General features: G+C 42.4%; 1 protein-coding gene across 10 annotated transcripts in view; it reads right to left on the bottom strand.

The window, feature by feature from the left end:
* MCPH1 (microcephalin 1) overlaps positions 1-26,826 on the bottom strand; it is a 219,786-nt gene that overhangs the window by 154,217 nt on the left and 38,743 nt on the right. For 9 of the 10 annotated variants that reach the window (XM_021075799.1, XM_021075801.1, XM_021075806.1 and 6 more), the window contains 2 exons: positions 22,571-22,680; positions 1,223-1,260 (listed from right to left, as the gene is read on the bottom strand). In XM_021075799.1, the coding sequence (XP_020931458.1) occupies positions 1,223-1,260; positions 22,571-22,680 (148 nt within the window). Of the gene's footprint in view, positions 1-1,222; positions 1,261-11,285; positions 15,208-22,570; positions 22,681-26,826 lie in introns of those variants that run through there. The other variant, XM_021075807.1, reaches the window with a different exon arrangement.

Here is a 26,826-nt window from a genome sequence, read left to right as displayed (position 1 = left end):
GGATCTGTACTTATGGAGGTTGTGGAACATTAAACTTGGGGAACAAAAGGCAAAGCAAATGAAAGCAAAAAGAAGAGAAAACCTCTAATCCAGACGCTCTCCAGAACCCTCATTCCTGTCTATGATTTTCTGACTCCAAGTCTAGGAGCTGCCAGCTATTTGCGGGATGTGCTAATCCGTAGGAGGATCTTTTCAAGACGTGGCTAATCAACATGGCCTTAAGATATCTAGGTCCTGTTCTTAGCTTCACACAAGTAGTATGTGTGGGGCAGTAAAGAATGAAAAGAGAATACGGCCAAAGTGAAAAGTCTGAGTTTCAAACCTTTGACTGAGAACGTAACTAGTTATTAGTGGGTTTTTTTTGGCTTTTTTTCTTTTCTTTTCTTTTCTTTTAATTTGGGGCAAAAATATAGCCTTCTTAAAATATTATACCCATATTCAATATTCATTTTTGTGTTAGACGATTTAGGATGTCCAATATATTTCACAAGATATTAACAAAAGTCATGAGTGTGCTCTTTTTTCACTGGAAAACACAGGGTGTTTGAAGGATAAGTCCTTTTAGCTTCACGCCATGAGTGGACAGGGATCCTGAGACTGAAAGGGTTGGAAGCGTGCACCCTGTTTGTGGCCCATCCTTCACTGAGATGTCCCGATGTTGTGATGAATGTCTTAAAGCCCTAAAGCCTAGGACTGATAATAAAAAACACTTTTTCCCTTTAAACAAGAACTCAAAAATCTGTTGCAAAGACTGTGGCACTGTATTTTTGTTGGATGTGCTATACTGTGCTAACTGTTTAAGGAAGATGATAAGTCAACAAATGCTAATTCGGCCACAAAACGTGCAGAAGGGCGCTTGACTAGAGCTGGGGAAACTGTCCTATCAGATCTTTGAGGGAAATGCTTCCGCCAGGGAGCCTCCACTCCAGGGTATTCACATGGGTGGTGGTGGTGGACACACAGAGCCATCGAGTATGAAACAAGAAGGAAGAATAGCAACTTATCTACATTCGGTCTAAGCCACTCAATAGGTCTCCAGTGCTAAACTGTTCAGAGACTTTTAACCACCTTTTCTCTCCAGGGATCTTCTAATTACACTGAGTACCAGCGATACAGTACAGGTCTATGAGCTGCCTAGGAGCACAGCAGCACAGTAAGTATACAAGCCACAAGTCTAACATTCTATATTGAGTAGAAAGTTATCAAAACAATGAGTACTTACTCAGATGGCATGCTTGTCATGACTAATGTTCTTGTTGGCTGGAGATTTCAAAAGAGAAAGAACAAAAAACAGTCAAAAATATTAAAAAATATTTTTTTCCCACAGAAATAAACTTTAATACGTTTTCTGAAAAGTTATTTCACTTAAAAGTAAACATTTAAGCATATATCAAGGGAAAAAAAACTTTGCATCCCTGGGAAAAAAAAACAGCCCAGGAGACAGAAATTCAGATACTATTCCCAAACCAATGCAAAATCATTCAGGACATGAGGTAGAAGAGCAAAAAAAAAAAAGTTTTCCTCCAGGTGTCTATGCTCCCAGTTAGCTAGCAGACCTCCAAATGTGCCAAACTGTTAATAAACTTCCAAGGAAGGACAGGGTCAGAAAGGTACTTTTGGGGGGAAGGCTTCTAGGCAACCACACTCTTGTCTCAGACACAGGGACACAGTGATACCCAAGCTTCTGTTATAGGAGTCAAGCAAATTCTTAATTCCCTGCACCCAGAAAGACAGATAACGGGTCAGTTTATTTATGTGTTGTCATTTCTTATTAAGCGGAATTGTAAATTTTTTTAAATAAAAGTTTTAAAATACTTTTTACTTATGAAAGAAATGCATGGGGATGGCAAAAAAAGTAAATGCTTTAGAAATATATAATTAGACACATAAATTTCCCTGTAGTTTTACCAGCCAGAAATGACCATTATTTAATAATGTGGTCCATAGTGAACCAAATGTTCTCTTTATACAAAAAACAAATGTGAACACACATTATTCACAGCCTTCAGCTCATACAAGGTACTTCAAGCACAACCAGCTTCTTAGTGCAACCTCGAACCCAACATGGCACATGGACGGTCCTGTGAACAAATGAGGAGGAACCAAGGGTGTGCGGGGATCCCAAGGCATGTGGTGTGGTAAGGACTGAAGGCTGTACCGGGAAGGTGGACACGGTCCAGGGGCGTGCTCAGGAGAGGTGCTGAGCTGCTAACAGCCAACAGCCACCTTGTCCCCAGGGTTGTTAACCCTCCAGGGCCTCCTTTTTCAGCTCTCCTGTTTCAGATACAAATGGAACATCTTCAGCACAGCTCCCTGGGTGGAGTCTGGAGTAAAGCCCCTTCTGTCAGAGTCTTTCATCACTGAGGAAGATTCTGGCTGCAGTGTCACCCTCCAATGACAGTGGCACAGGGCCCAGGATGTAGCCAGGCCAAGTAAAAGCCAAGAGGAGGCCACTCCGAGCTCAGCACTTACTTTCTTCTGTAAGCCACCCTCTAGGAGCCTCTGTGGGCTCATCTGTGGAAAGAACTCATTTCTAGAATGGAAGGATGAAGGGAAGTGGGACAGAAAGTGCCCCTGACTTCCTCCCACTCCAGGCTTCTCCTCTGTGGCAGCACCCTGGGATGCCTCTCTTCTCTGCCTGCTCTCACTCCCCAGGTGATGCCCCCCCAACCCGCCACAGCCTCCTGGCTCCACAGACCAGCAACACACTGACAATTCCCAATTCCATCTCTCTAGCACAAGTCTACTTCCCAAGGCCCAGACTCAAGATTCTACACAACCTGACATCCCATCGGGAGGTCTAATACAGATCTAAAATGTGACATGTCCAAAACTAAGCTCCTGCTCTTATCAGGCAATGAAGCAAGAAAAGGAGGTAAAAGACACCCAGATTGGAAAGGAAGAAATAAAACTATCTCTATTCACAGATGAGAAGAACTTATAGTCAGAAAATCCTATAGAATCCTGAAAAACTGTTAGAACTAACAAATGAATTCAGCAAAGTTGCAGGATACAAAATAAATGTACCGGTTAGTTATATTTCTATATATTAGTAATGAGCAAAGAGAAAAGGAAACTAAGAAACCAATTCCAGAGTTCCCATTCATGGCACAGCGCAAATGAATCCAACTAGGAACTGTGAGGTTGTGGGTTTGATCCCTGGCCTCACTCAGTGGGTTAAGGATCCGACGTTGCCATGAGCTGTGGTGTAGGTCACAGACGTGTCCTGGATCTGGCGTTGCTGTGGCTGTGGTGTAGGCCAGCAGCTACAGCTCTGATTCTACCCCTAGCCTGGGAACCTCCATGTGCCCCAGGTGTGGCCCCAAAAGACAAAAACAAAACAAAACAAAACAAAAAAACAAAAAAACCAAAAACCAATTCCATTTATATAGCATCAAAAGAATAAAACACTTAGAAATAAATTTAATAAAGGAGATTATTATTTAATAAAGGAGATTATTATTATTTCAGTGTAAAATCTCCTTTCAAATGTTTTTTAATTGTTGAAAAAATTAAAGATGACCTAAATAAATGGAAAGACAGCCTGTGTTCACAAATTGAAAGACTTAATGTTATTAAGATGACAATACTTGCCAAAGTAGATTCAATATAATCCCTATCGAAATTCCAATTCCAACTTTTTTTTTGACCATGCCCATGGCATTTGGACGTTCCCAGGCCAGGGATCAAACATACATCAAAGCAGTAACCAGAGTCACAGCAGTGACAACACTGGGTCCTTAACCCACTGAGCCACCAGGAACTCCCAGTGGCAATTTTTATAGAAATGAAAAAAAAAAAAAATCCATCCTAAAATTCATATGGAATTCCAAGGAAACCCAAATAGCCAGAACAATTTTGAAAGAGAACCACAAAGATGGAGGTCTCACACTTCATGATTTTGAAGCTTACACAAAGCTGCAATCATCAAGCTGTATGGTTCTGGTATAAGGATACAGATTGGGAAGCCCAGAATAAACCCTCACATCTGTGGTCAGCTGGTTTTTGACAAGGATGCCAAGAGTGGGGGTAAAGAGCAGTGTCTGACAAATGATGGGAAAACTGGGTCTCCACATATAAAGGAAGAAACTCGGGTCTCTACCTTACACTATATCTAAAAACTAACTCAGAATGGAGCAAACTGTTGAGTGGAATAAAATTTCTAACACAAAGTCAAGATATCTCCCCTCATCTTAGAATGCTGTCACTGCTGGAAAATATCTTCCAACAGTCAATTATATTAAAGAACATATGAAGCGTAAAAAATACAGAGACCAGAATAAGACTGTACTTAAGGAAATCTTTTTACAGCTGACTTGTTAGTGATTTCATATTTGACAAGCCACTTGGCCTTTCCTTGTCTCATGTGTCTCATCTAAGAAATGAGGCAATGAATTACTCCTAGTGTGCTACGCAATTAATAATTCTGTTGAGAAAATATTAATCCTAGCAGTTTTATAAAATATTACCTTCACAGTATGTAATTTCATGAGAATACAAGCCATTGCTTTACTTAGTCATTTATCTATGTAACCTTTGCTACGTTATATTTCACCAAAGGTAATAAAATTGGGGAGAAATTTGGTCACTTTATTCTCTGTTAATAATGACAGTAACCTGACCCTCATCCACCCCCGCCAGGCAATCTATATGCAAGGTGACAGTTATAGTGGACAAATCTAGTAAGAGTCAGTAAATCTTGTTTAACGTTATTGGAAAAGACCAAAAAACACCAGCTGACATTTATTAGAACCAGTTGTATTCAGTTTTGAAAAAAGAAATAGCCCTTTACGATGGAGACCTGGATCTAGCCATCCTATAAGATGCATCCTCATTTTATTAAAGGTTGATTCTTTGTGACAAACTTGAACTTTATCTGAGCCCTGTGCCCCAGAACCTAGAACAATGAGAACTGTTCCCATCCATTCATGTTCTCAGAGAAGAACTGAAAGGCCCATACTTCTCTCTCCTGCTCCAAGATGGGACCACCAGCAGTCTCCTCAGTGACCCAGAAAGGACCACCTCATCCTCCTCACGATTCCTGTGAGACCTGCTGAGCACCCCCCTTGTTTACCTGCTTCTGGGGGGCCCTAGGCCCCTACCTTTTTTATGCAACGTTCCTCATTAATGAATATGCTTCCTATTCAACAGTGAGAAAAGATCGTCATTGCCTTGTGCACCTCCATGTTCACGGTTCTGGTGCTGTGACTTGGGGGCAAACTGGCTGTTTCACCTCCCAGGGCTTAAGGAATTCCCGTGTGCCTAACCTGAGTGCTGACTCAGGTCCCAGCATTCAGTCCAGATCCTGTCCTATGGTCCACACTCTGTCCATCAATACCATAGTGAGAAATTTATTTTGATTCTGAATATCGTTTGGTTTCAGGTACCAGCTTATTTTGGTTTCATGGTCTGACCATTTGGTAATCTATGTAAATGGGTCAGTGGTTTACAGAGATCTTGTCTTTGTTGCCTGGTAGATGATGGAGAGTCTGCCTTCTTAGTTTTTTTTCTGTTTATTTTTCTACTTTCAGCTCAAACTATTCAGAATTTCATGCCACCAGGGAGTAGATATCTGAACTGAGTTTCATACTTCTGTGTTTATGCCATGAGAGAAATTTTGAACCATGAGTGAAACTTTAAAACTGAAATGACAAGCTGTGTGTGCATGTATGTGTGTGTGTGTGTGTGTGTGTGTGTGTGTGTACCTATAATTCATAAAGGCCACTCTCTCTCATCGTGAAATAAGCATCCTGAGATGGTATCACCAATTGAGATCATTTAATCTCTTAAAGAAGCTCTTGGCTTAGAAATAAGTGGCCATAAACTGAATATTCCTAAAATCCCCCGATATGAAGGAAATTGAAATCCAAATATTTTAAACAGTGCTTTTGAATTTCCAGATGCACAGATGACTAAGGGAGGTCTCTTAGCAACAGGCCCAAGAACTGTAGGTTATGGTAGGGAACTCAGAAGAAAGGAATTCGCCCAGATTTATAGGCACTGCAGGTGAAATCTGACAGCAAGCTCTTGGCTTGGCTTCCTGGCCCCAGGGGGCTTTTAAATGTGCAATGATTCCTTATGAAAACTTCCTGCAAATCAAACCTAAGGCCTAGATGGTAAATTACCATTCTTGCTGCACCTATGAAAACACAGCTAATGACACTAGTCTTATTCTGTGACCATAAATAATCTTTCTTTGATTATTGGGGGAGGGACTATAGAAAAATCCTGTTTCTATGGGAACACTGCACTGTTTAAAGCACACCATTCAGATTTGAGCCATGTTCAGAGTTATTCCGCACTTCTTTATACACTGCAAGTAACTGATGGATGTGAAAACTCTACTTGGTAGAGATTTACTTGACTTCCTTTTCTTCTACGGAAAAACCAGTTTTCATGCCTATCTGCATACTGGCCCAGATCCTATAACTTTGCCCAAATCGTCAATCCTTACCAAATTTCCAATTCTTCTGGTTTCCTTCAATGACTACCACCTTTCAAACTAATGTGTCCAATTCTTCCCCACCTGTCTTGGCACCACCAGGAGCTAGAACCTAATGGCCCAGATCTCTGTCTGGACTCTAGTTACCAAGAAACTGGCCTTTCTCCTTAGGCTCTGAAGGAGCCCTGGGCACTAAAGCTCAACAGCATGATGGCAGGTGGGCAGGGTCCTCTCTGGACAGGCCATGGGCACATCTAGCACATGTCTTTGTGCAGGAGGTAACTACACCTGTGGAAAGCCTACTTCGAGGCTCTCAGGACCCTTGACAAAACCAACAGATGCTCCTCGAGCAACACTGAGACCCCTGGACTGGGCTTCTCAGGGCTCAGCTCCCAACTCTTCACTGTAATACATCTTCTACATCATTTCATTTTGCTCCTTTTCAGTTTTAGGAATCCCTCTTTGATGATGCCTTATCTCCTGGACAACAAGCTTTTGCCATCACCTCTCAACAGCTGGAACCAGCAGCAGCAAGAGTCCCCAAGAGATAATGAGGCTCAGCTTTGCCTCATGAGGAAGGTTTACGATCACTTCTGAGTTGTCTGGTGAGGAACAATATCCAATTTGAACAAAGAGAACGTGGAATTTGAGTCCTGTGCTCCTAGGAAACAGTGATGGTTAGAAATCCCCCATCCTTGTGTCTGAAGAAAACGCTAACCCCAAAAGACCACTCTGCTCTCCAAGACCTGCACCATCTTTCTTCCTCCACTGACTCAGAAAAGACCACCTTCATCCTTGTAAAGACTCCCTAATAACACCATTGTTTATTTACTCTGCTTTATGGAAGCCTAAGCCCTCGCTTTCCCTTGGGTTTTCCTCATTAGGCTCCATATTACAAGGTATGAATAAAACCGTCCCCCTAATTTCCAGTATATTCTGTCTTTCACATCTATTACACATGTTTTCAATGCCTGGGAACAGAGCTTTGAGAATGGCTAGGAATACACTAGAAGCAACTGTCTCATTAGATCTTCTACTGAAGTGTTTTAATTTCAGATGTCAAGTTTGTCATCTTTGGTCAGTTTTGAATATAAAATGATGAAAAAAAGAGGAGGAATGCCCGTCATGGCTCAGTGGAAAAGAATCTGACTAGGTTCGACCCCTGGCCCTGTTCAGCAGGTTAAGGGTCCTGTGTTGCTGTGAACTGTAGTGTAGGTCGCAGATGTGGCTTGGATCTGGCATTGCTGTGGCTGAGGTGTAGGCCAGAAGCTACAGCTCTGATTCAACCCCTGGCCTGAGAACCTCCATATGCTGTGGGTGTGGCCCTAAAAAGAAAAAAAAAAAAAAAGGAAATCCTTGAGTGATTAATAGGAATAGAATTATCCTATCCCTAAGAAAGCAGATAGACAGTAAATATTCATTTAGTCAGTAAATACTAAAGTAGCCAGAATAAATTATGAAGCACAAAACCAGACACTAGGGGTCCAAAGAACAATGATTCTTGCCCTCAAGAAGGTGACAAGTATTTTGATATAAAATTATAATCTGGTCAAATTATAGCTGTCATCAATATACATATAGTTGAGAGTACAAAGGAAAGAAAACTGTCCGCCTGAAGGGAGGAGGTGGTCAGGAAATCTTAAAGGAAAATGTGACCAAGCTAAGACTTGCAGGAGGAGGAGTTTGGCAGACAGGGTAGGACAGGATAACCGAGACAGGATGAATAAATACGCAAAGAAATGGTGTGAGAGAAAGTGGCTCCTTTGGGAATCTGAGAGTAGTTTGTATGGATTCACCAAGACATCACTTAGGAGACCAACATTCAGAAGCTTCCTTTATTCCAAAGAGAATAAATTTGGGGAAAATTGTGGCAAGACTGGAAGGGAGGTGAAATGATATTATAATAATAAACTACTACAGGAAAAGAAAAAAAAAAGCCTAGATGAGAAACAATGGAGGTGACCACCAAGGCTATGGCAACAAGACAAAAAGGAGGTGTTGGATTTAAGCTAACCAGGAGGCAGAGGAGGTGAACCGTGCTCCCAGGTCTCCACCTTGATGGGTTATGGAACACAGGAGAATGAGCGTGTGCACACAGTGAAGAGAAAGAGAACGGACATCTGGGAAGAAAGACTGAAGTTTAAGCTTTGAACATGTGGCATCTCCAAGAACCCCTTACTTTGGTAGAATGCCAAGGGTTACACAATTAGCAATGAACTCTTCCGTTTCTCTTCAACACAAGAGGTCCAGAAGCTGGCAGTTCACTTGTAAAAAGAGCTGTAATACTGTAGCCATCTCTTTTTAGTAAAGAAACTTTCAAAGAAAGGAAAAGACAAATCACTTGGGAATGGTATGAGTTCACAGAGGGAAGATATTTCTTAATTCTTAACAGGATGGTAGAAATGATATTCCTGATATGTCTTGTAGGAGGTACCACTGATTTCTCCTTATTTTTGAGATAACTCAAGAACTCCTTCATTATCTGCTATAGCTAATGATGGTGAGTTAACAAAGCAACATACAATTCAAGGCACGACCTCTGAGGTCCTCGTGCACTACCACTAGTGGGATGTGGCTTAGAGGTCCAGGAAATTCACTTATACTCATGGGTCATTTGTGGGTTTAATTGAATTCATCAGACAGGAGGAGAAACAGAAGCATAAACCATATATCTTAACATTTTAGTTATAAGCATGAAGAGCTCAGAAATGAAAAGAGTGCAATAAAATTGTATTATATGGACAACTTCAAGAAAAGTTGAAACCTTTATCTTATTTGCAATATATTAATATAAAATGTAATCTTCCTATCCTTATTCTGCCCATATCTACACATGGTTTCGGGTTTCTATCATAGAATATCTATTACGGAAAGAAGAAAAACAACCCTTTTATGTTTTTAACATTGTTGTTCATGAAAAAAGAAAACATAGCACTCTGTTCCTTAAAAGGAAAACACTTGTCCAAATACAGCTATTCAGACCAAAAGGTAATCAAAGCAAACACAGAAAGGTAATCATGCAAAATAATCCCCTAACCAGTAAGGGACAACACGCAAATATGAAACACTGTATTTAATTTAAGCAAAAGCATTTTCTGGAAGTCCTAAAGTGCTAAGTGGAGGGGGGTGGTGAGTATGAATATTTGGGAAATAGTCTAGTTGATTTTGTTTTAATGAGATCAAAGGGAGGTCAAATTAAACAAAGGTATTTGTTTTATTAGTGATAAAAACATGCTTTGAAATGCTTTGAGTTTAGATGTCATTTGATAAGTAAACAGTGAAAATGCTTTTCCTAAAAAAAAAAAAAGTGAAGAGATAATCCACACATTTTCCAGGATTATTGATTTGTTCACTACTTATATAAGCCCACCTAGACACATGGGCACTGACAGAATCAGATATTTGTATGAAATGTGACTACAGAGAAAACAAAAATCAAATAGGACAGAAGATAAATTCTGAAAAATGTCTTCAAATCACATCCCGAGGATATTCTATTATCTAGATCCTTGGCAGCTACATCATTTAAGTGTCTCCAGAAAGACACAGTCTCTGGATCCAAGAGACCCCAGGTTGAAAATAAGCAATACTTATGTGTGTCCTTCATATGGTGATGTTCCTCCCTTTTCACTTGATAAATTCTACGTTCGGAAGCTGGGTTCACTACAGAAAGTTGGGGCAGAAATCTTCAACTGTCCTATGTGAATTTTCTGTAACCTAATTGTCCTTCTTTATACCTTTTTTCCTTATGTGAAACTTGTTTTTCATTAGGAGAATTACAGAGACTCTTAATATTCAGGTTTTTTTTCCTAAGAAATACCTTTCCCAATGTTCTCAAACAATGCAACAGTGATGAGTAAAGCATTGCTATCTGTTCTGAGTATTTACATTTACAGCAAAAAAACAAGCATAGAGAAAATGCACACCTGAGTTATTCATCAATATTCAATTTGCTAAAACAAAAATAGACACATATCACTTCACTTATTAAGAAGCTTTATCTAGCAAACTCAACATCTAAAACTGAAACTCCCAGGGAACTCCCGTTGTGGCTCAGTGGGTTACAAACCCAACTAGCATCCATAAGGATGCGGGTTTGATCCCTGGCCTCGCTCAGTGGGTTAAGGATCCAGGGTTTCTGTGAGCTGTGGTGTAGGTCACAGACATGGCTGTGGTGCAGCTCTGATTCTACACTTAGCCTGGGAACTTCCATATGCTGCAGGTGCAGCCTTAAAAAAAGGCAAAGCTAAAAATAAATAAATAAATAAATTTAAATAAAACTGTAACTCCTGTGGGGGCTGTGTGCCCATCTCCTCACCAAGAATGAGCAGGGTTAGATGCAATGAAGCCCAGAGAGTGAGGAGTGCTGTTATGAACTGAATGTCCGTGGCCCCCAGATTCCTAGGGCAGAATCCTGACCTCTAGGTGATGGTATCAGGAGTTGGGGCCTTTGGAAGGTGACAAGGTCATGAGGGTGGATCCCTCATGAGTAGGATTCATGCCCTGATTATAAAGGCCCTAGAGAGCTCCCTCTTCCTTTCTATCATACGACGACCCAGCGTGAGGACAGACACGTATGAAACAGGAAGGTGGCCCTCACCAGACGCTGAACCTGTCGGGCCTCAATCTCAGACGTCAGCCTCAGGAACTCTTGTTCATGAGCCATGTAGCCTGTGGACTTCCATCACAGGAGCCTGAGCAGACCACGACCCCGAGGGCCACTTGTTTTTAATGTAATCCATCCTCCACTCAAGGGAACAGGGTCCCATGGACAAACGGGGCCGGGCAAGGCAAGGAAACACGAGCTCAGATCACCTTCAAATCTAGAAAAGAAGGAAATGCTCAGAGGGGAAAGGGCTGGACAGAGGACAGAGCAAAGGGCCGCTCAGAGGCTCATCCTGGGACCATCTGAGCATCCTCTTTCCAGAAGAGATGACAGCAGATGACGACCCACCAAAGGACAGAGGATCTGGGTTCACACTCGGGTGGTAGAGCAGGACCCACAGCATACCCGGGAACGGGGGCGCTGGGGGATGGCTGGCCCTTCACCCCTCGCAGCACTGAGCCTGTCACCATCACTGGCCGGCAGACATGGACCAGCTTCTGGGCTTGAACCCCGTGGTATGTGCTTCGGTTCTGGTGAGGGCAGAAGTTCTTTCACCATCCACTCCAAAGACACTCTAACTCAAAGCCCTTAGGAAACAGGTGAGGTGAATCTGGGGGAAAACACACAACTTCATGGGTGTCCAGGCTACAGCTTTTACTCTGAGACAAGGACACACTCCTCTCCCCTCCGGTCCTCCACCCCCAGGGCCTGCACCACAACCCCAGTCTCCTCCGGGTTCTGAATCCTATTCCTCCTCCTGCCTTTGTGTTAAAAACGTCACCTGAGGAGCTGGAACAACAAAGCAAAGAAAGAAAGAAAAAAGGTGCAATCTGATCCATGCTGAGAAAGACTTCAATGTCCTTTTTTAAATGAGCAGAATTAGATTATAACTAGTGAATTCATTCAGAAGTAAAAAGAAGCAGATATTTCTGCAGAAAAATAAAATAGCATAACTTCAAAAACCCACTGATAATGAAGACCAGAGGGAGAACTGTTCCAGACTAGGGTGCCCAGGTTCATGGCCATTGTATGGCACATTGACTCACCATCGATCTATTAACTAAATTCCAACTCATAGCCAAAAGCCACAAAAGCAAATGCCAAAATCTCTTTCAAATGCCTCCTATATCTTATTTAACAGTCTATAATAATGCCTCATTGATTATGAGTTGTGGTTTTATCTGTCATTCTTCTATTCGGCCCCTTTCTATATGAATAATGCTGTTTTTATTACTTTTTAACTACTAATATTCAATAATTCACATTCCTAAGTACTATTTGGAAAGCAGTAACTTTGAAACTGTGTAGAGAGCTGAACAGAGTTAAGAGGAGAAGTGATAAATGTCCAGTGACTGGATAGGATAGCCCTGCTCCTCCAGAGAAGATGTGAAAAACCTGCCTGGGAAAACCACCCACATTTACAGTGATACTGAGCTTTTTGGACGAATGTGTACAGCTGTGCTTCTCCATGTGTGTCTGTCCCGCCTTATCTGAGGAACATCACACTCAGCAATGTGTCCCTCATCCAAACCTCCCTCTGACGTTGATGGGAAGAAGCCGAGAAGCCTGCAGGCCTCCCTCCTGCTTCCTCTCCTGGGCGCACTCTTTGGCCTGGTCCTCAGACTACACGGTTAGTTCCAGGAGACACATCAGCCATAACAAAGCTCCGAGGAGCAGAAGGGCTTTTCTTCCCAGGGCTGTCTCAAGTGAGAGACTTTTTCTAGAAACCTCCCAGTAAGACTTCCCTTCGCATCTCACTGGGTAGAAGTGAGTCATATTCCCAAACTAATTACTGGTAAGAGAAACAGTGACCGTGGTTAGCCTAGACTGGCCATCTGAGAACAGAGTGGGTGCGCGTGGGGGTGTAATCAGCTCTTCGGCCCACACAGGTCCCTGGCGGGGCAGTGGCTGCTCAGTACAGACTGAGTGCTTACAGGGGAGGGTGGTGCTGGGGGGCTCACAGGACTGTGCGTCTTTTCCTTATCTTTGGTTCCTTTACTTCCAAGGAATCATTTTGTTGGATTTTTTACTTTTTAATTTTTAATTTTTTTCTTTTAGGACTGCATCCACGGCATATGGAGGTTTCCAGGCTAGGGGTCGAATCAGACCTGCAGCTGCTGGCCTACACCACAGGCACAACAATGTGGGATCTAAGCTGCATCTGTGTTCTACACCACAGCTCATGGCAACACCAGATCCTTAACCCACTGAGCGGGGCCAGTAATGGAACCCATGTCCTCATGGATACTAGTCAAGTTCATTACTGCCGAGCCATGATAGGAACTCCCTTTGTTGGGTTTTTTAAAGATTCAGCCTTGGTACTTTAGTAAGTTACTGTTTTGTTGAATTTTTGGATATTTTAAAGAGATTAATGTGAGACTTCTAAGCCAGGCTGCTATGGTTTACTTTCATTTGGCTGACATCCCCCAAATGTCATATTCAGCAAGCCAGACCCTAGAAACCAGCAGCTGTGACCATTTCCATTTAGAATGTACATGACGAACTTGCCCAGTGCACTGAATGCCCACCAGCAGATGGTAAGAGGGTTTCTTGGCATTTCCTCTCTCTGCCTGTTACCTCTCTGGGGGCGAGCAGGGGTTACCACCTTGGCCTCTACCTTTTTATTTGTTGTCTTTTGAGGGCCGCATTCAAGGCATATGGAGGTTCCAAGGCTGGGGTCAAATCTGAGCTGTAGCCGCCACAGCAACGCTGGATCCAAGCCATGTCTGCAACCTATACCCCAGCTCATGGCAATGCCTGATCCTTAACCCACTGAGCAACACCAGGGATTGAACCCGCGTCCTCATGGATACTAGTTGAGTTCGTTAACCACTGGGAGGTACAATGGGGACTCCACCTTGGCTTCTACCTTTATATGGCCCAAGATGACCACTAAGGCTCATGGGAATCGACCCAGTACTATCCCCAGTGGCCCCATAGCCACCACCTCCAGTACAAAACACATTTGAGAATTTCCAAAGCTCACTTTTTATAACTCATGCAACTACTGGTCACTGAACGCAGAAAAAACAGTAAAGAAAAGGTGGTGCTCTTTGAAGATTCTTTTCTAATGTTTTCTATATAATTTTTTTTCTGATATACAATAAGAAAAAAACAACACAGAGTCAAAAGTGTTGTTACGCCACTGAGAGGTAGTGGGTCTCCAGATGCCTTCACAAAGTCACATCTGTTGGTGGACTTGCCTCCTGTCATAACTAGCACACTCCCCCACTGCCAACTTTGAAAGCATTTTGCCAGAAATGGTTCATTGAAGCAATTACAGATCCTTTAAACACCTGTGTTAGAAGTCAAGGGCTCCCACAATCACTGTAAGCTCATCTCTCAAATTATCTGCACTCAAAGGCCCTAACAGGAGACAGGCCCTATCTTAACTGCACACAGCAGGTCTGAACAATGAGGAGTTATTTACACGGACATTTGTAGAGGGTGTCATCCTGCAGGAAGTGTGGCAATTCCCCTAAGTGAGTAATAACAACATATTCGTGCAGAATTGTCAAGAAACAAAATAAATATCACCTGTCATTTGGATGAGTCATGGCTATTTCAACTTGAAAGTAGTATAAAAACAAAACAACCCACAAGATTATATGCTTCCAGCCAAGCACACTATCTAATGGCAAACAGCCAAGGTCCTGGAATTGCTACAGACTGTAAAAGCACATTCATAAAATAGCAGCGTCTCCAGCAGAGCAGTGAAGCTCTCATCCAGGGCCTCTCAGGAGAGGAGATTCTGGGGGAAACAACCTGTTTTAAATGAAAAGTAGCTCGAGGAACCCTTTTCTCTGTTTAGAAGACTTCCGTCTCCCTCCAGGCTCTTCACCTGCCCCTGGATGGCCCAGCCTCTCATGTGCCCTCTCCTTGTAGCAGCCTCTCCCCTCCTATCTCCTTTCTGCTGCAAGGTTCCCTCTTCAGAGAAGCCAGCCCTGAACAAGTCATAATTCCAAGCCTACGACCTCCACGATAAAGGTGTGAATGGTTCTCCGAAGCATTCTTTATAGAGACCTGTGATGGTAGAACAGACAACTCCTCCTGAGAGCAGGTCTCGTTGCTCGAGAAGCAGGCTCCTGGTGGTGCCAATGGGCATGCTGTGGACACCTTCCACTGGGCTCCAGAGAGAGCGAGGGCATTTTCCACAGTCCTAAGGAAATTAGAGAAGAGGGAAGAAGCCACTGGAGCAGGGATCCCTGATCAGGAAACCCATGAGTCCTGGGTGAGGTGACTGGATGATCTGATGCTAGCTCAATGAGGCACCATCTAACCCTGGCAAAGAGCTGTCACTGGGGAGGGTGACCATCGTGTCAGAAACACAGGCGAGGTTTTCAGAACCCAGGCATGACTGTGGTCAATAAGTCCAGGAGAACACATAGTTTGAGCCATCCTGGAACTTGAAGGGCATTTCATTAATGACATGCGACAGCCTCTGGGGCAGGGAAGTGAGGCCGAGGGACCCACCTTGCCTGCCCCGAGTCCGCAGGTGGGCATAGCTTCCACCCATGCAGTACTGGAAATATAGCTTGCTTTTATTGAGGGCCTCTTTCTACCATCCATCTCCCTCAGCTCCTTGCAGCTTTAAACTCATCAGAGGGCATAAACCCTAATGATGATGAGATGAGCACCATCATCATGCCTGTTTAATATACAAGGAAACATGTCAGGTTCCATGATTAACGTGACGGATGTACCAGGTGGTGGCGTCTGGCACAGGAGACAAGCCTCGTAGCCACAATGCACTGCTATGGAAACTGTCCTTCTTTCAAGGATATGAAACCATTTAACACATTTGGGGAAAACAAGCAGAAAGAAATGAGGTATATTCTGATGATTAGGATCTCACTGCGTGACAGAAGCACCAGAAGTGGTGTGAGGTGTGCCCTCAAAGAGCAGGAGGGAAAGTGCAGCCAGACCCAATTCACCAGCAAATATTTACTAAACACCAATTTGCTGTGTCAGACTCTATTACTATGAGCATTAAATGATTAAAGCTTGTGTCCTGAAGGTCTCTTATCCTAGTAAAAATATGAGAACAAGCAATTATTGGAACATGTGTAAGCTATTATTCATCATTTGTTTTCTACTCTAAGAAACTTGCATAAATTCAACCACTTGACCTGGTATGTACTGTCTTCCCCCCTCACCCCACTGTTAAAATAAGTGTACTTGTATAATTGAAATATTTGGCCCTTCATTTCTCTCTAAGCTCCCAAGCTTATGAAAGCCAGCCACACATATTTCTGTGCTTGACCCAGAGCATGCCCTTCTCATGGACAACCCCGCTTGGCGGAGAGGCTCCAACACAAGATTTAAAAACAGTGCCACTTAGGAAAGCTGGGGTTTCCTGTCCAGTCAACGACTTACCTTAAAAGAAAAACTGGGGGGAGAAAAATAATTTTCTAAACAACAATAACAAAAATAACAGAAGTAGTTTCACTTTGGAGGAAAAAAAATCACATTTTCATATACCTTTACCAGATCACTAGCATTAATGTTATATTTGCCTTCTTCAGGTTCTGTGGCTGATAATACTAAACCAGCAACAAAGAAGACAGGCTAAGATTTGTCATAACAATTTATATTTCTCCCTCTGAAATGATGGCAGAAATACATTTCCTTGTCAATGACCCACATATTATTAGCTAAGATTATGATGCTAACAGCATTGCTCAACTGGAGTCTCAAAAAAGGTTCCAAAATTTATAAGCATGTATTTGAGGCAATAAGTCTAAAAAGTATAGTTTCCCACTGATGTACAAAGGGACTTCTTCCACTAAAAGTGGGTACTAAACCAAAACATCTCTAATGGAAATTAGAGCTCTGAGATGCCGAAATTCTTTATTATATCTGTTTTCACTCTTTAAGAGATGGTTACCATGTCTTTTGTAACCAAAGACTTGAAGGTTCATCTTAAAAATTCTGCTGACTTGGTCTCTTGTTTTTAACTCAGAGTATTTATCCCATCCCTAATTAGAGAAGAAAAAAATTTAATAGCCATTAAAATTCACCCATTATTTCCAGGAATGATAGACTAAATACTAGAGAACAACCTCCCCACTGTGAGCAATTAGTAAAGCTGGACAAGATACAAACCCACTTCATTAGAGACCCTGCAGAGCTGCTAAGACAGAATAATTGAAAGAGGGAAATCCTCAGGTGAGCCAGCATCTGGAGCCTTTGGGGACAGTTGGCCTCACAGAGGGAAGCCCAGACTCCAATCATCTCAATTCCTGGTAGGAAGAAATGTCAAAAATAACCAGGCCTATTAGAGGAACATACGAAGGAAAACTAACAGAAACAACAGACAATAAAGAAAAACTAAGGGAGCCAGAAAATGCATTTATCAGGTTTAGATTTCAAAATAAATAAGCTTATTATGCTCAAAGTCATAAAAGATAAAAGCAGTAATTTTGGAAGGAAACTGGATTTTTTAAATTTTTATTTATTTTATTTTATTTTATTATTTTTTTAGGGCCTGCACCTGCAGCATATGGAAGTTCCCATGCTAGGGGCTGAATCAGAGCTGCAGCTGCCAGCTGCACCACAGCCACAGCAACACCAGATCCAAGCCACATCTGAGACGTACAGCTCAGGGCAACACTGGACCTTAACCCACTGAGCGAGGCCAGGGATCAAACCCGAATCCTCATGGATACTAACTAGTCAGGCTCAATACCACTGAACCACAGTAGGAACTCCTGGAAAGCAGAAATTTTAAAAAATCCAAAAAGCATTACAAGAACTTAAAAATACAATAAATACAGTTTTAGAATGCAATATATAGGTTTATCCTAAGAACAGACCTATAAAGAGCGAAAGGTGAGAGTGAAATCAGTACCAATACCCAGAACAAAATAAGGAGATTAAAAAGGACAGAAAGAAAGATGCTGAGGTGTGGGATACAGAAGGCCCAGGTAACACATGCAACTGAATTCCCAGAAGTGGAGGAAAGAGAAATGAGAACTCTCTGAAGCAGATGAAAGACCCAAAGCCCTGTAACCCGCAGGGGCTGATGACCAAGACGATGCTCAGGCCCCGAGTCTCAGCAGAGCCACAGAAAACCGAGAAGAATCCACCTAGAACCTGCGGGGGCAGCCTTGGATGTTCTAGTGCCCTTCCCAAGCCACACCATCTATCCAGGCTGAGATTCCTGCCCACAGGCCCCCCGCTTTCCACACTGCACCATTTCCTGTACAGAATGCAGCATTCACAGCCTCACCAGGCCTACTCTATAGGGCTGCCCAGAAAGGACACTCTGCAGGTGCTGCTTCAAGTTTGAGATTAAAAAAGACAATTAGGGTCATGATGCACAGCCATTTCAAACCATTTTCCAAACTACATGAAATGGCATGGAAGCCAGCTCCAAGTGCAAATGTACTGTGTGCTTTCATAATTAGCTGATGAAAGATATTTCCTGTAAACTTGCTTTATTCAAAATTAAAATCCCATTATAATATATTTTTAGGAAGCGTCAACAATTGCTTGATGGAATCTAATCTCTTTAATACGCTCATATATAAAAATACGACTAGCGTAAAAAGTCTCAAATTTCAGTTTAACACAGGTTGTTTTGAAATCTAAGGAGGAACAAAAGCAAGTAGTAAGACCTCAGTTTGGGTGGACAGAAAATAGAGAGACTGGATACTATTGTAACGCTCAAGACTAATATTGTATTTCTAAGTTACAAATCAGAGACCTCTACTTAGTTCACTAGTACAATCCTGTGCGGTTCCTTAGCAGACTTTTAATAACCAGGCAACTAAATTTATGACTTGCTTTAACATAAGATACCAAAATAAGCTCTGGTCCCCACACCCATATTCAAAAAGATCTCAAACTGCTAAGAAGCTGTATTTTTAAGACCTAAAACTGAATTTTAAGGAGTGCCCGTTGTGGTTCAATGGATTAAGAAGCCGACATTGTCTCCCTGAGATGCTGGTTTGATCCTTGGCCTTGCTTCATGGGTTAAGGATCCAGTGTTGCTGTGAGCTATGGAGCAGGTCACAGATGTGATGTGGATCCCACATTGCTATGGCATAGACTGGCAGCTGGAGCTCTGATTTGACCTCTGGCCCGGGAACTTCCTTGTGCCACAGGTGCAGCCACTAAAAAATAAATTAATAAATTCATAAATAAAAAGTTAAATAGAATAAAACTATATTTTAAGAAATTTCCACTATCCTTTGTTTTACCCTGCACAGTAATAAACCATGTGCATTCATCTCCATATTACATCTAAATTTGCACTAGTGAAACACTTAGCCCATAAGCAAACACATCAGGATTTCAAGTTTTGTCTTTGTTTTTTAAAAGAATCTAAACAGTGAAATTAGTTTACATGAGAAGTGTTTAGAAACAAACAGAATTTCTTTCAGGATAAATTACTTGTTTGAACTACATTACACAATGTCCCTAAGGCACAAAAGTGGTTTCTGAACTTTGCTTCACATTAGAATCAGCTCAGGAATTTTTATAAATCTTAGTGCCCAAGATGCACCCCATAAAAATGGCACCAGGATGTCTAGGGTGTGAGCCAGGTGTCCCAACAAAATGCAGATCCCTGGGTGACATGGGACAAAGCAGGGAGCTACTGCCCTCAGTCATGGCAAGTTCTCCATTCATCAGAAAAAAGGCTGTGCACTGAACGGGGGTAAGAAATGGATTTGGAAGGTTATATCCAGGTTCTGTCCATTCTGCTCTAAGGGAAACATGATACCCAGGGTGAATTCTTGGCCCTGAGTTTCCTTCCTGTGAAGGAGAAGATTGTACTGGACAGGTGGCTTCCGCAGCTCATTGCTGTGACATAAATATCTCCTGGGAAATGACAGCTCAGAGGGTCTTAGGTAGGACCAGAGCATCTACACATTTAAAAAGTCCTTCAGGGGGCAGAAAACCTAAGCAGACCTTTCTCCAAAGACTACAGATTGCCAACAGGCACATGAAAAGATGCTCAACATCACTAATTATTAGAGAAATGCAAATCAAAACTAAAATGAGGTGCCACCTCACACTGTTTGGAATGGCCACCACCAAAAAGTCTACAAATAAATGCTGGAGAGGGTGTGGAGAAAAGGGAACCCCCCCAACATTGTTGGTGGGGGTGTAAATTGGTATAGCCACTATGGAAAACAGTATGGAGCTTCCTTAAAAAACTAAAAATAGAACCGCTATATATGATCAAGCAATCCCACTCCTAGGCATGTATCCAGTGAAAACTGTAATTCGAAAATGTACATGTACCCTAATGTTCAGAGCAACACTATTCACAACAGCCAAGGCATGGAAGCAACCTAACTCCCCATCAACAGATGAATGGATTAAAATGTGATACATATTGCAATGGAATATTACTCAGTCATAAAAAAGAACAAAATAATGCATTTGTAGCAACAGGGATGGACCTAGAGATTATCATGATAACTGAAGTACTCAAAGATGAATATCACATGATATCACTTGTGGAATCTAAAATATGACACAAATGAATTTGTTTACAAAACAGAAATGGACTCACTGACATAGAGAACTGCCTTGTGGTTGCCAAAGGGGAAGGTGGGGAGGGAGGAATAAATTAGTAGCTTGGGGTTGGGGAGAAGTCCTCCAGACAACTCTTTCACACAGAAGTAGTAGCAATCAATCCTTTTCAGCACTAATGTTCAATTATTCTAAATTACATGGGCAGAAAGTTTACTAATGTCTTTAAAAGGCTTTATAAACAAGAGTTAAAATAAATTTGAACAAGTTACACAATTTGCTCTATTAAACTATTTTTGTTCCTGTGCACATCCAGTGAAGGCAGATGTGTAGTATGCGTGTACATGCTATTCTGTATTTTTTGTTCCCTTTTGCCACTTCCATGAAATGAATATCCATGACAATGGGGCCACTGTGTACCACACATGGGTGCAGCATGAATGGCACTAGGAAGTGCATCAGATCGGTATGTTCTCCCAGCTCAGGAGTGCTCCAAGGTGAGATACTTTGTAGGAAGGGACAACGCCTGCCTCCAGGACGCGGTCCCCAATCCAGTGTTCCCCACAGACGCTGCTCAGCAGATGAAAGACAGGCCCACATCTGGCAGACAAGAAAGTGGAGCCCCGTATATGATCAGACAGGACATAGGATTTTATGGTAACAAGTGACTCAGTATCTCCTGGGCACTTTTTTTTGTTGCTGTTGTTGTTTTTGTTTGTTTTTGTTTTTTTTAAGGCAGGCATAACACCAAGGACTGGGACAGAGAGGCATAGGCAGGGTCTGGATGCAGGTAAACAGATGACAGAGCATGGATGTCTAAGCGGAGGCATGTGGACCGCCCTGGACAGTGTCAGGGGCAGGACAGAGATGGTATTGTATACTTATGAATGCCAGATGGGGTTTTTTCCCCTATTCTTCCCAAAGGAAAAAGTTGCGTAGCCATGCTGTAATGAGGAAGAAGACTGAACATAGAGAAACAAACCCTCAACAACAGGTCACTAGGGCTCTGCAACAGCAGGCCCAGGGAGGCCACTCAGGGCAGGTACAGAAAGCTCTACCAGGCTCACAGGAAGCCAAAGGCCACTTGCATATTCGGGGATCATGACAATTTCTTCCCCTGCAAATCTGTGGCTCTACCTGAAATGCGGTTCCTTTCCATTTTTTTGCTCCATTTTTTTTCTGAGACAAACGAGAAAAGAAATCTAAGTTCCTACCAACTTAGAAGAGACTTTCACGGGATCTGTGCAGGAACTTGTAACTGTGGCCAATGATGAGGAAGGCATGTTGTTTCTCCTCCCTGCCAGGGGCTGATGTCAGGGGCTGGGTGACCTAGGGAGACCCTCCGTGCCCCCAAGGCCTCCCTTTTCTATTATTCCCTGCTGACCACTGCAGCTGTTCTGTGTCTCAGAATTCGTGCTTCATTCTATTACATTTTCTTGGTCTCATAAAAATGAGGCACAGGATAATGAGAAGCAAATTTAAAAGATCAGCAGTGAGAGAAAATGCTGAAGAATCAATCAAGGTGACATGCTCCCTGCATTATCGGTGAGCCTGCAGTTCGACAAGTGCGGGACATCTTCAGAGGTAGAGCCAGGCTCTGGGGCTGCAGCCAGAGGACTGGGTGCCCAAGACTCAGCACAGAAACCTTTCCCTCCCATGGCTTCACATCAAACCCGTATTAGCCCACAAATGGAAGATGTTCAAGTTCTTCACCTCCTACCTACTCACTGTTCAGATTATAAGACAACAGTTGGCACGACCTACATTCTTGGCTTGAGGGAGCCTGGCAGCATTTGTACCAGCAATAAATGCACTAGCAAAGCAGCAATGGAAAGCTTGCTCTACCAGCAGTCACTCTGCCCTGAAGGTGACCAGTGCTCTCAGTTTTACTATTGGAGTTTCCCAACATCCACTGGTAATTAATTTTTAGAATCAAATACGAGCTGGGTAGAGGAGTTTATGTTTCATTAACCCGGAGCGGAACATCGTGACAGAGCAGCGCTGTAAAGTTTAAAACAATATTTTCACACACCAACCTCTTGCCCTTTCTCTTTTTTCTGTGATTTCTCAGGAGGTCTGACGAGGTCCTCGAAGGCTTCCCATGAGCTGTCCAAAACATCATGCCCTGTGAGTCCATTTTTAACGCCTAAAACCCAAGCAGATTGAAGATTAGTTAGAACTTTACACAGATTGAATACTAATGCAACTTAAGCCAAATAAAAATTTTTAAATTAATTTATTTAGGCATTCTGGTAATAGGAAAGTATAGCCTTTTAAAATAAACATTGCATACTTCTTGCTCTTTGAGGTCTACTTAGAACATTTAATTATTCCGCTCCAATATCCCAAGCAATGCACTTAACTCAAGGGTCAGAACAACCGTGCTTGTCACGTGGCAATATGCTAGTTCCATACTATCCCATTTGTCCATTTGATGAAGAGAGAAAATGGACATCTGCACCTTATACACTATTCAAACTCCAATTCTTAGGTTTTTACCTTGATCAAAACCCAGCTTTTCAGGGAAGTCAGTTTTATATTAGAGGAAATAAGTAAACTCAGCTTTGGGGTTAGTCTGAGTTACTCTAGACAACAGCTTTCAGTACAAAGTCTCAGGTTGCACCCTACAAATGATAGATGATTTTATTCCCCACAAACTTCCACCTGAGACCAATGTCTTGTCATGAAAACAGGCAAACCAGAAAGAAGATAGTCATCAAGTGAAATGTAGTTTCATCAGATGCTATATGGTGCAGGAGTCTGCACACTAAATGCAGTGTGACCTTTACTTGGAAGTGATTCACCTACTGCTACAACTTATTCTGCTCCTTATTCTCCTCTCCCCTGCCGCCCCCCGCCAAATAGTCCACCACCCTTAGGGAGCTTACACCCAATAAACAATGGAGACCTACAGAAACGAATATGATACATGGCAATAATTACAGTGCCATCAAAAATTAAAAATCACAAAACATGAGAATGGCTGCTCTGCAGATATTTCCAATAAGATAGGATGCTCTGATAAGATATGATTGGAAGTTCCCATCATGGCTCAACAGTAATAAACCCAACTAATATCCATGAAGATGTGGGTTTGATCCCTGGCCTCACTCTGGTGGGTTAAGGATCCAGGGTTGCTGTGAGCTGTGGTGTAGGTTGCAGACATGGCTCAGATCCCACATTGCTGTGGCTGTGCTGTAGACTAGTAGCTGAAGCTCTGATTGACTCCTAGCCTGGAATTTCCATATTCCACAGGAGTGGCCCGAAAAAGCCAAAAAAAAAAAAAAAAAAAAAAAAAAAAATTAGTTTGGAGGGTCTGCTTTAAAACTTTTAACTCCTCTTTCAAAAACAGAGTCTCAGGATTTTCCGTTGTGGCTCAGCAGGTTAAGAACCTAACTAGCATCTATGAGAATATGGGTTTGATCCCCATCCTCACTCAGTGGGTTAAGAATCCAGGTATGAGCTGTGGTATAGGTCACAGATACGGCTCAGATCCCACATTGCTGTGGCTGTAGTGTAGGCCGGTGGCTGCAGCTCTGATTCAAGCCCTAGCCTGGGAACTTCCATATGCTGTAGGAGTGGCCCTAAAAAGAAAACAACAAAAACAAAAATAGAGTTTCAACTCAGTGAAAACAAAATATAGAACAACAGGGTTAAATATTTCTTTGAATTCAAACTAGTTGTTATTTACCACTTGGGCCCTAAAAACGTTTTAAGGTCAGTCCTAACCCACCAATACACCCTAATACTGGATTCCCCTGGAGGCTCAAACCAGTTACAGGCCAAGCCCACTCTCTTCCCAGCAATCTTCTATTTCTTGCCTTGTGTTTTGCTTCTCTATTTCAGGTGACAGTTCTGGCCATGTCTTCAGCAGGCTACATAGAAATCTCACAGCGGATGGGACAGAAGGCTGTGTAAAAGGATATTCTGCACACGATAGTTTGTGCTAAGATCTGGCCGTGCTAAGTTTCCCACTTTTACTCATTTTGCCTTGGTTCTTACAAAACATGAAATTGCAGGGAGGTTTACTCAATGTTCTGTAATAAACTATGGCAGGTGGGGAGAATGGAGATATGTGCATCTATAACTGGTCCACTTGGCTGTAAACATGATGCTAATACAACATTATAAATCAACTACATCCCAATAAAAATTCTTTAAAAAACATATGAAATACTTTTAACTAATTCAGATGAAAATGGTTATCTCTTCTGGTGATTTCAATGAGATGTATCAAATAATACCTTCTATAGACAATTACTACAGCATTTTGCCCATAATTCTCCACTGACTAAATAAGTAATAATCCAAATAAACTTCCTAATGAACCATGTTACTCCTCTCCCTAAGCAGACACTACTATTCATGTCATTTTTTTCCTTCAGAGCCAAGACGAAATCTTGCAATCCTTCCCAACTCAGAGCTGCAAGCATTGACCACCCACCAAGGCACCAGTCCGCACAGGCCCTTGTGCCATTTCCATCACCAGAATTAATGCATTAAGACAGCCACATGGTGCTCTGAAGGCTGGGATGTGGTGAAAGCCGATTCAGCACAGATGGTATGACACATGTCCGTGTGCTGGTTCTGCTCTACCAGAAACACCACACTCAAGAGACAACTTCTATGAACCCTTCCACCCAACACAGGATGCTCTGTTAAGTGGCAAATGGATGAAAGAAAAGGGCTATAGCTGGTGACATCACCATTGTTGATCCGTCCTGAGTCCTAGGAGTGTTTCTCAGGTAATTCATGGATTGGCTGAAATATTTCAGGGTCCTCCCATGCCCATACCACTAGGGCATAATAAGCTAGCTGGTAGCGAGGGGTCACGTCTGAGACTTGGACCCTAAATGGCACTCTGAGAAACTGCAGGGCTGAAGGCCTTGTAGGGGCGATGCTGACCAGTCTTCAGAAACGCACCCCAAGAACACCATCTGGCTCTAATAAGCCTTTCAGATCACGTGCAGATGGTTCACTTAAAGGACAAGACCTTGGCATATAGGCCTGATTCTTGGACAGTTCCCCATCTGCTCGCTAGTTGTGTTTAATAAACATCTTTGGGTCTTGAGACTTGCTTTCAGTAAGGGCTAGTAGATAGCGCTTGGGGAAGGGTGCTAACCTCTATTAACCTCTTCTGGTGACTATTCCTGAAAAAGAACCTAATAACTGGGCATGGCCAGAGTGTTTAGATATGGGACCTATGTGTCTGTGTGACATGTAATTCCACCATCCACAGCAAACACAGCTTCCTTCAGACCAAGGGACAGGAATGAGGGTGCAGGTATGGGAAGGAATTACTTCTGCTCACTTCAGCCACCTCTGTTACTTAGAAACAAGCAGCGGCCATGCGAGGTGTTAATTCTGGATGATGAGCCCACTTAATCGACTCGGCAGTTAAAACCCACTTCATGTGCTGGTCTGCAGAGTTACGTTAGACAGTGCCACAGGCTCAGAAGGCCATTTCCATGAACAAGTACAGCGAGCAGTTTGACACTGCTGTCGTGTGGTGTCCAAAGTGGAAATAAGTGAGATCTCCATTTTCACATGAATTGAGGTGGAGATATACACACACACAGGCACACACACACATATATAACTTCCTCCGCTCAGCTGCAGTTCCAGCAGTGTTTTTCAGACCTTGATGCGAGAGCAAAAGGAATTTACTGAAAACCCACACCTGGCTGCACAAATGAGGAGCTTCCATCCACCCTGCACTGGAGATGCTTAGTCTGAGATGTAAGGACCTGCAAATGGCACAATCTGATAGAATCCACAGGTACTTCCTAGGCATGTGTGTGCTTGGTAAGAACCATGGCTTAGGGAATGGTTTCAGCATCTGGCAGTGCCTTGCTGTGTGAAACAGCACTTTCAAAGGTGAAATATGTAAAGTCTTATTATACGCCGGCTTTAATAAACATTTGCAATGAATTTTGATGACAAAATCACTCAATTTCAACCCCAATTAAGGTATTCCACCCCCCCAAAAGTACAACTATATTCTCATTAGACTTGTAGTATAAAAAATTGTAATCAACTTGGAGTTTAGTCAATAAAAACTTTATAAAAATGGCTTTTTCTTATAATACAAGTAACTCCTTTGCCTCCTAGCCCATAAAGCTGAAAATTTTACTGGCTTTCATTACGGAAAAATTTCACTACTCCTGAAATATATTAAAAAGCAAAGTACATCTATTGCTTTGCTGATAACCAATGTGAACATCCAACATATTTTTCAAAAAATCAAATTTTAAGGCAATAGGATAATATAATCCTATATGTGCAATAAAAT

The sequence above is a fragment of the Sus scrofa genome, chromosome 15 (assembly GCF_000003025.6).
Source record: "Sus scrofa isolate TJ Tabasco breed Duroc chromosome 15, Sscrofa11.1, whole genome shotgun sequence".
Taxonomy (NCBI): Eukaryota; Metazoa; Chordata; class Mammalia; order Artiodactyla; family Suidae; genus Sus; species Sus scrofa.
The sequence above is the reverse complement of the archived record's forward strand: the minus strand, read 5'-3'. Positions and strand labels throughout refer to the sequence as shown.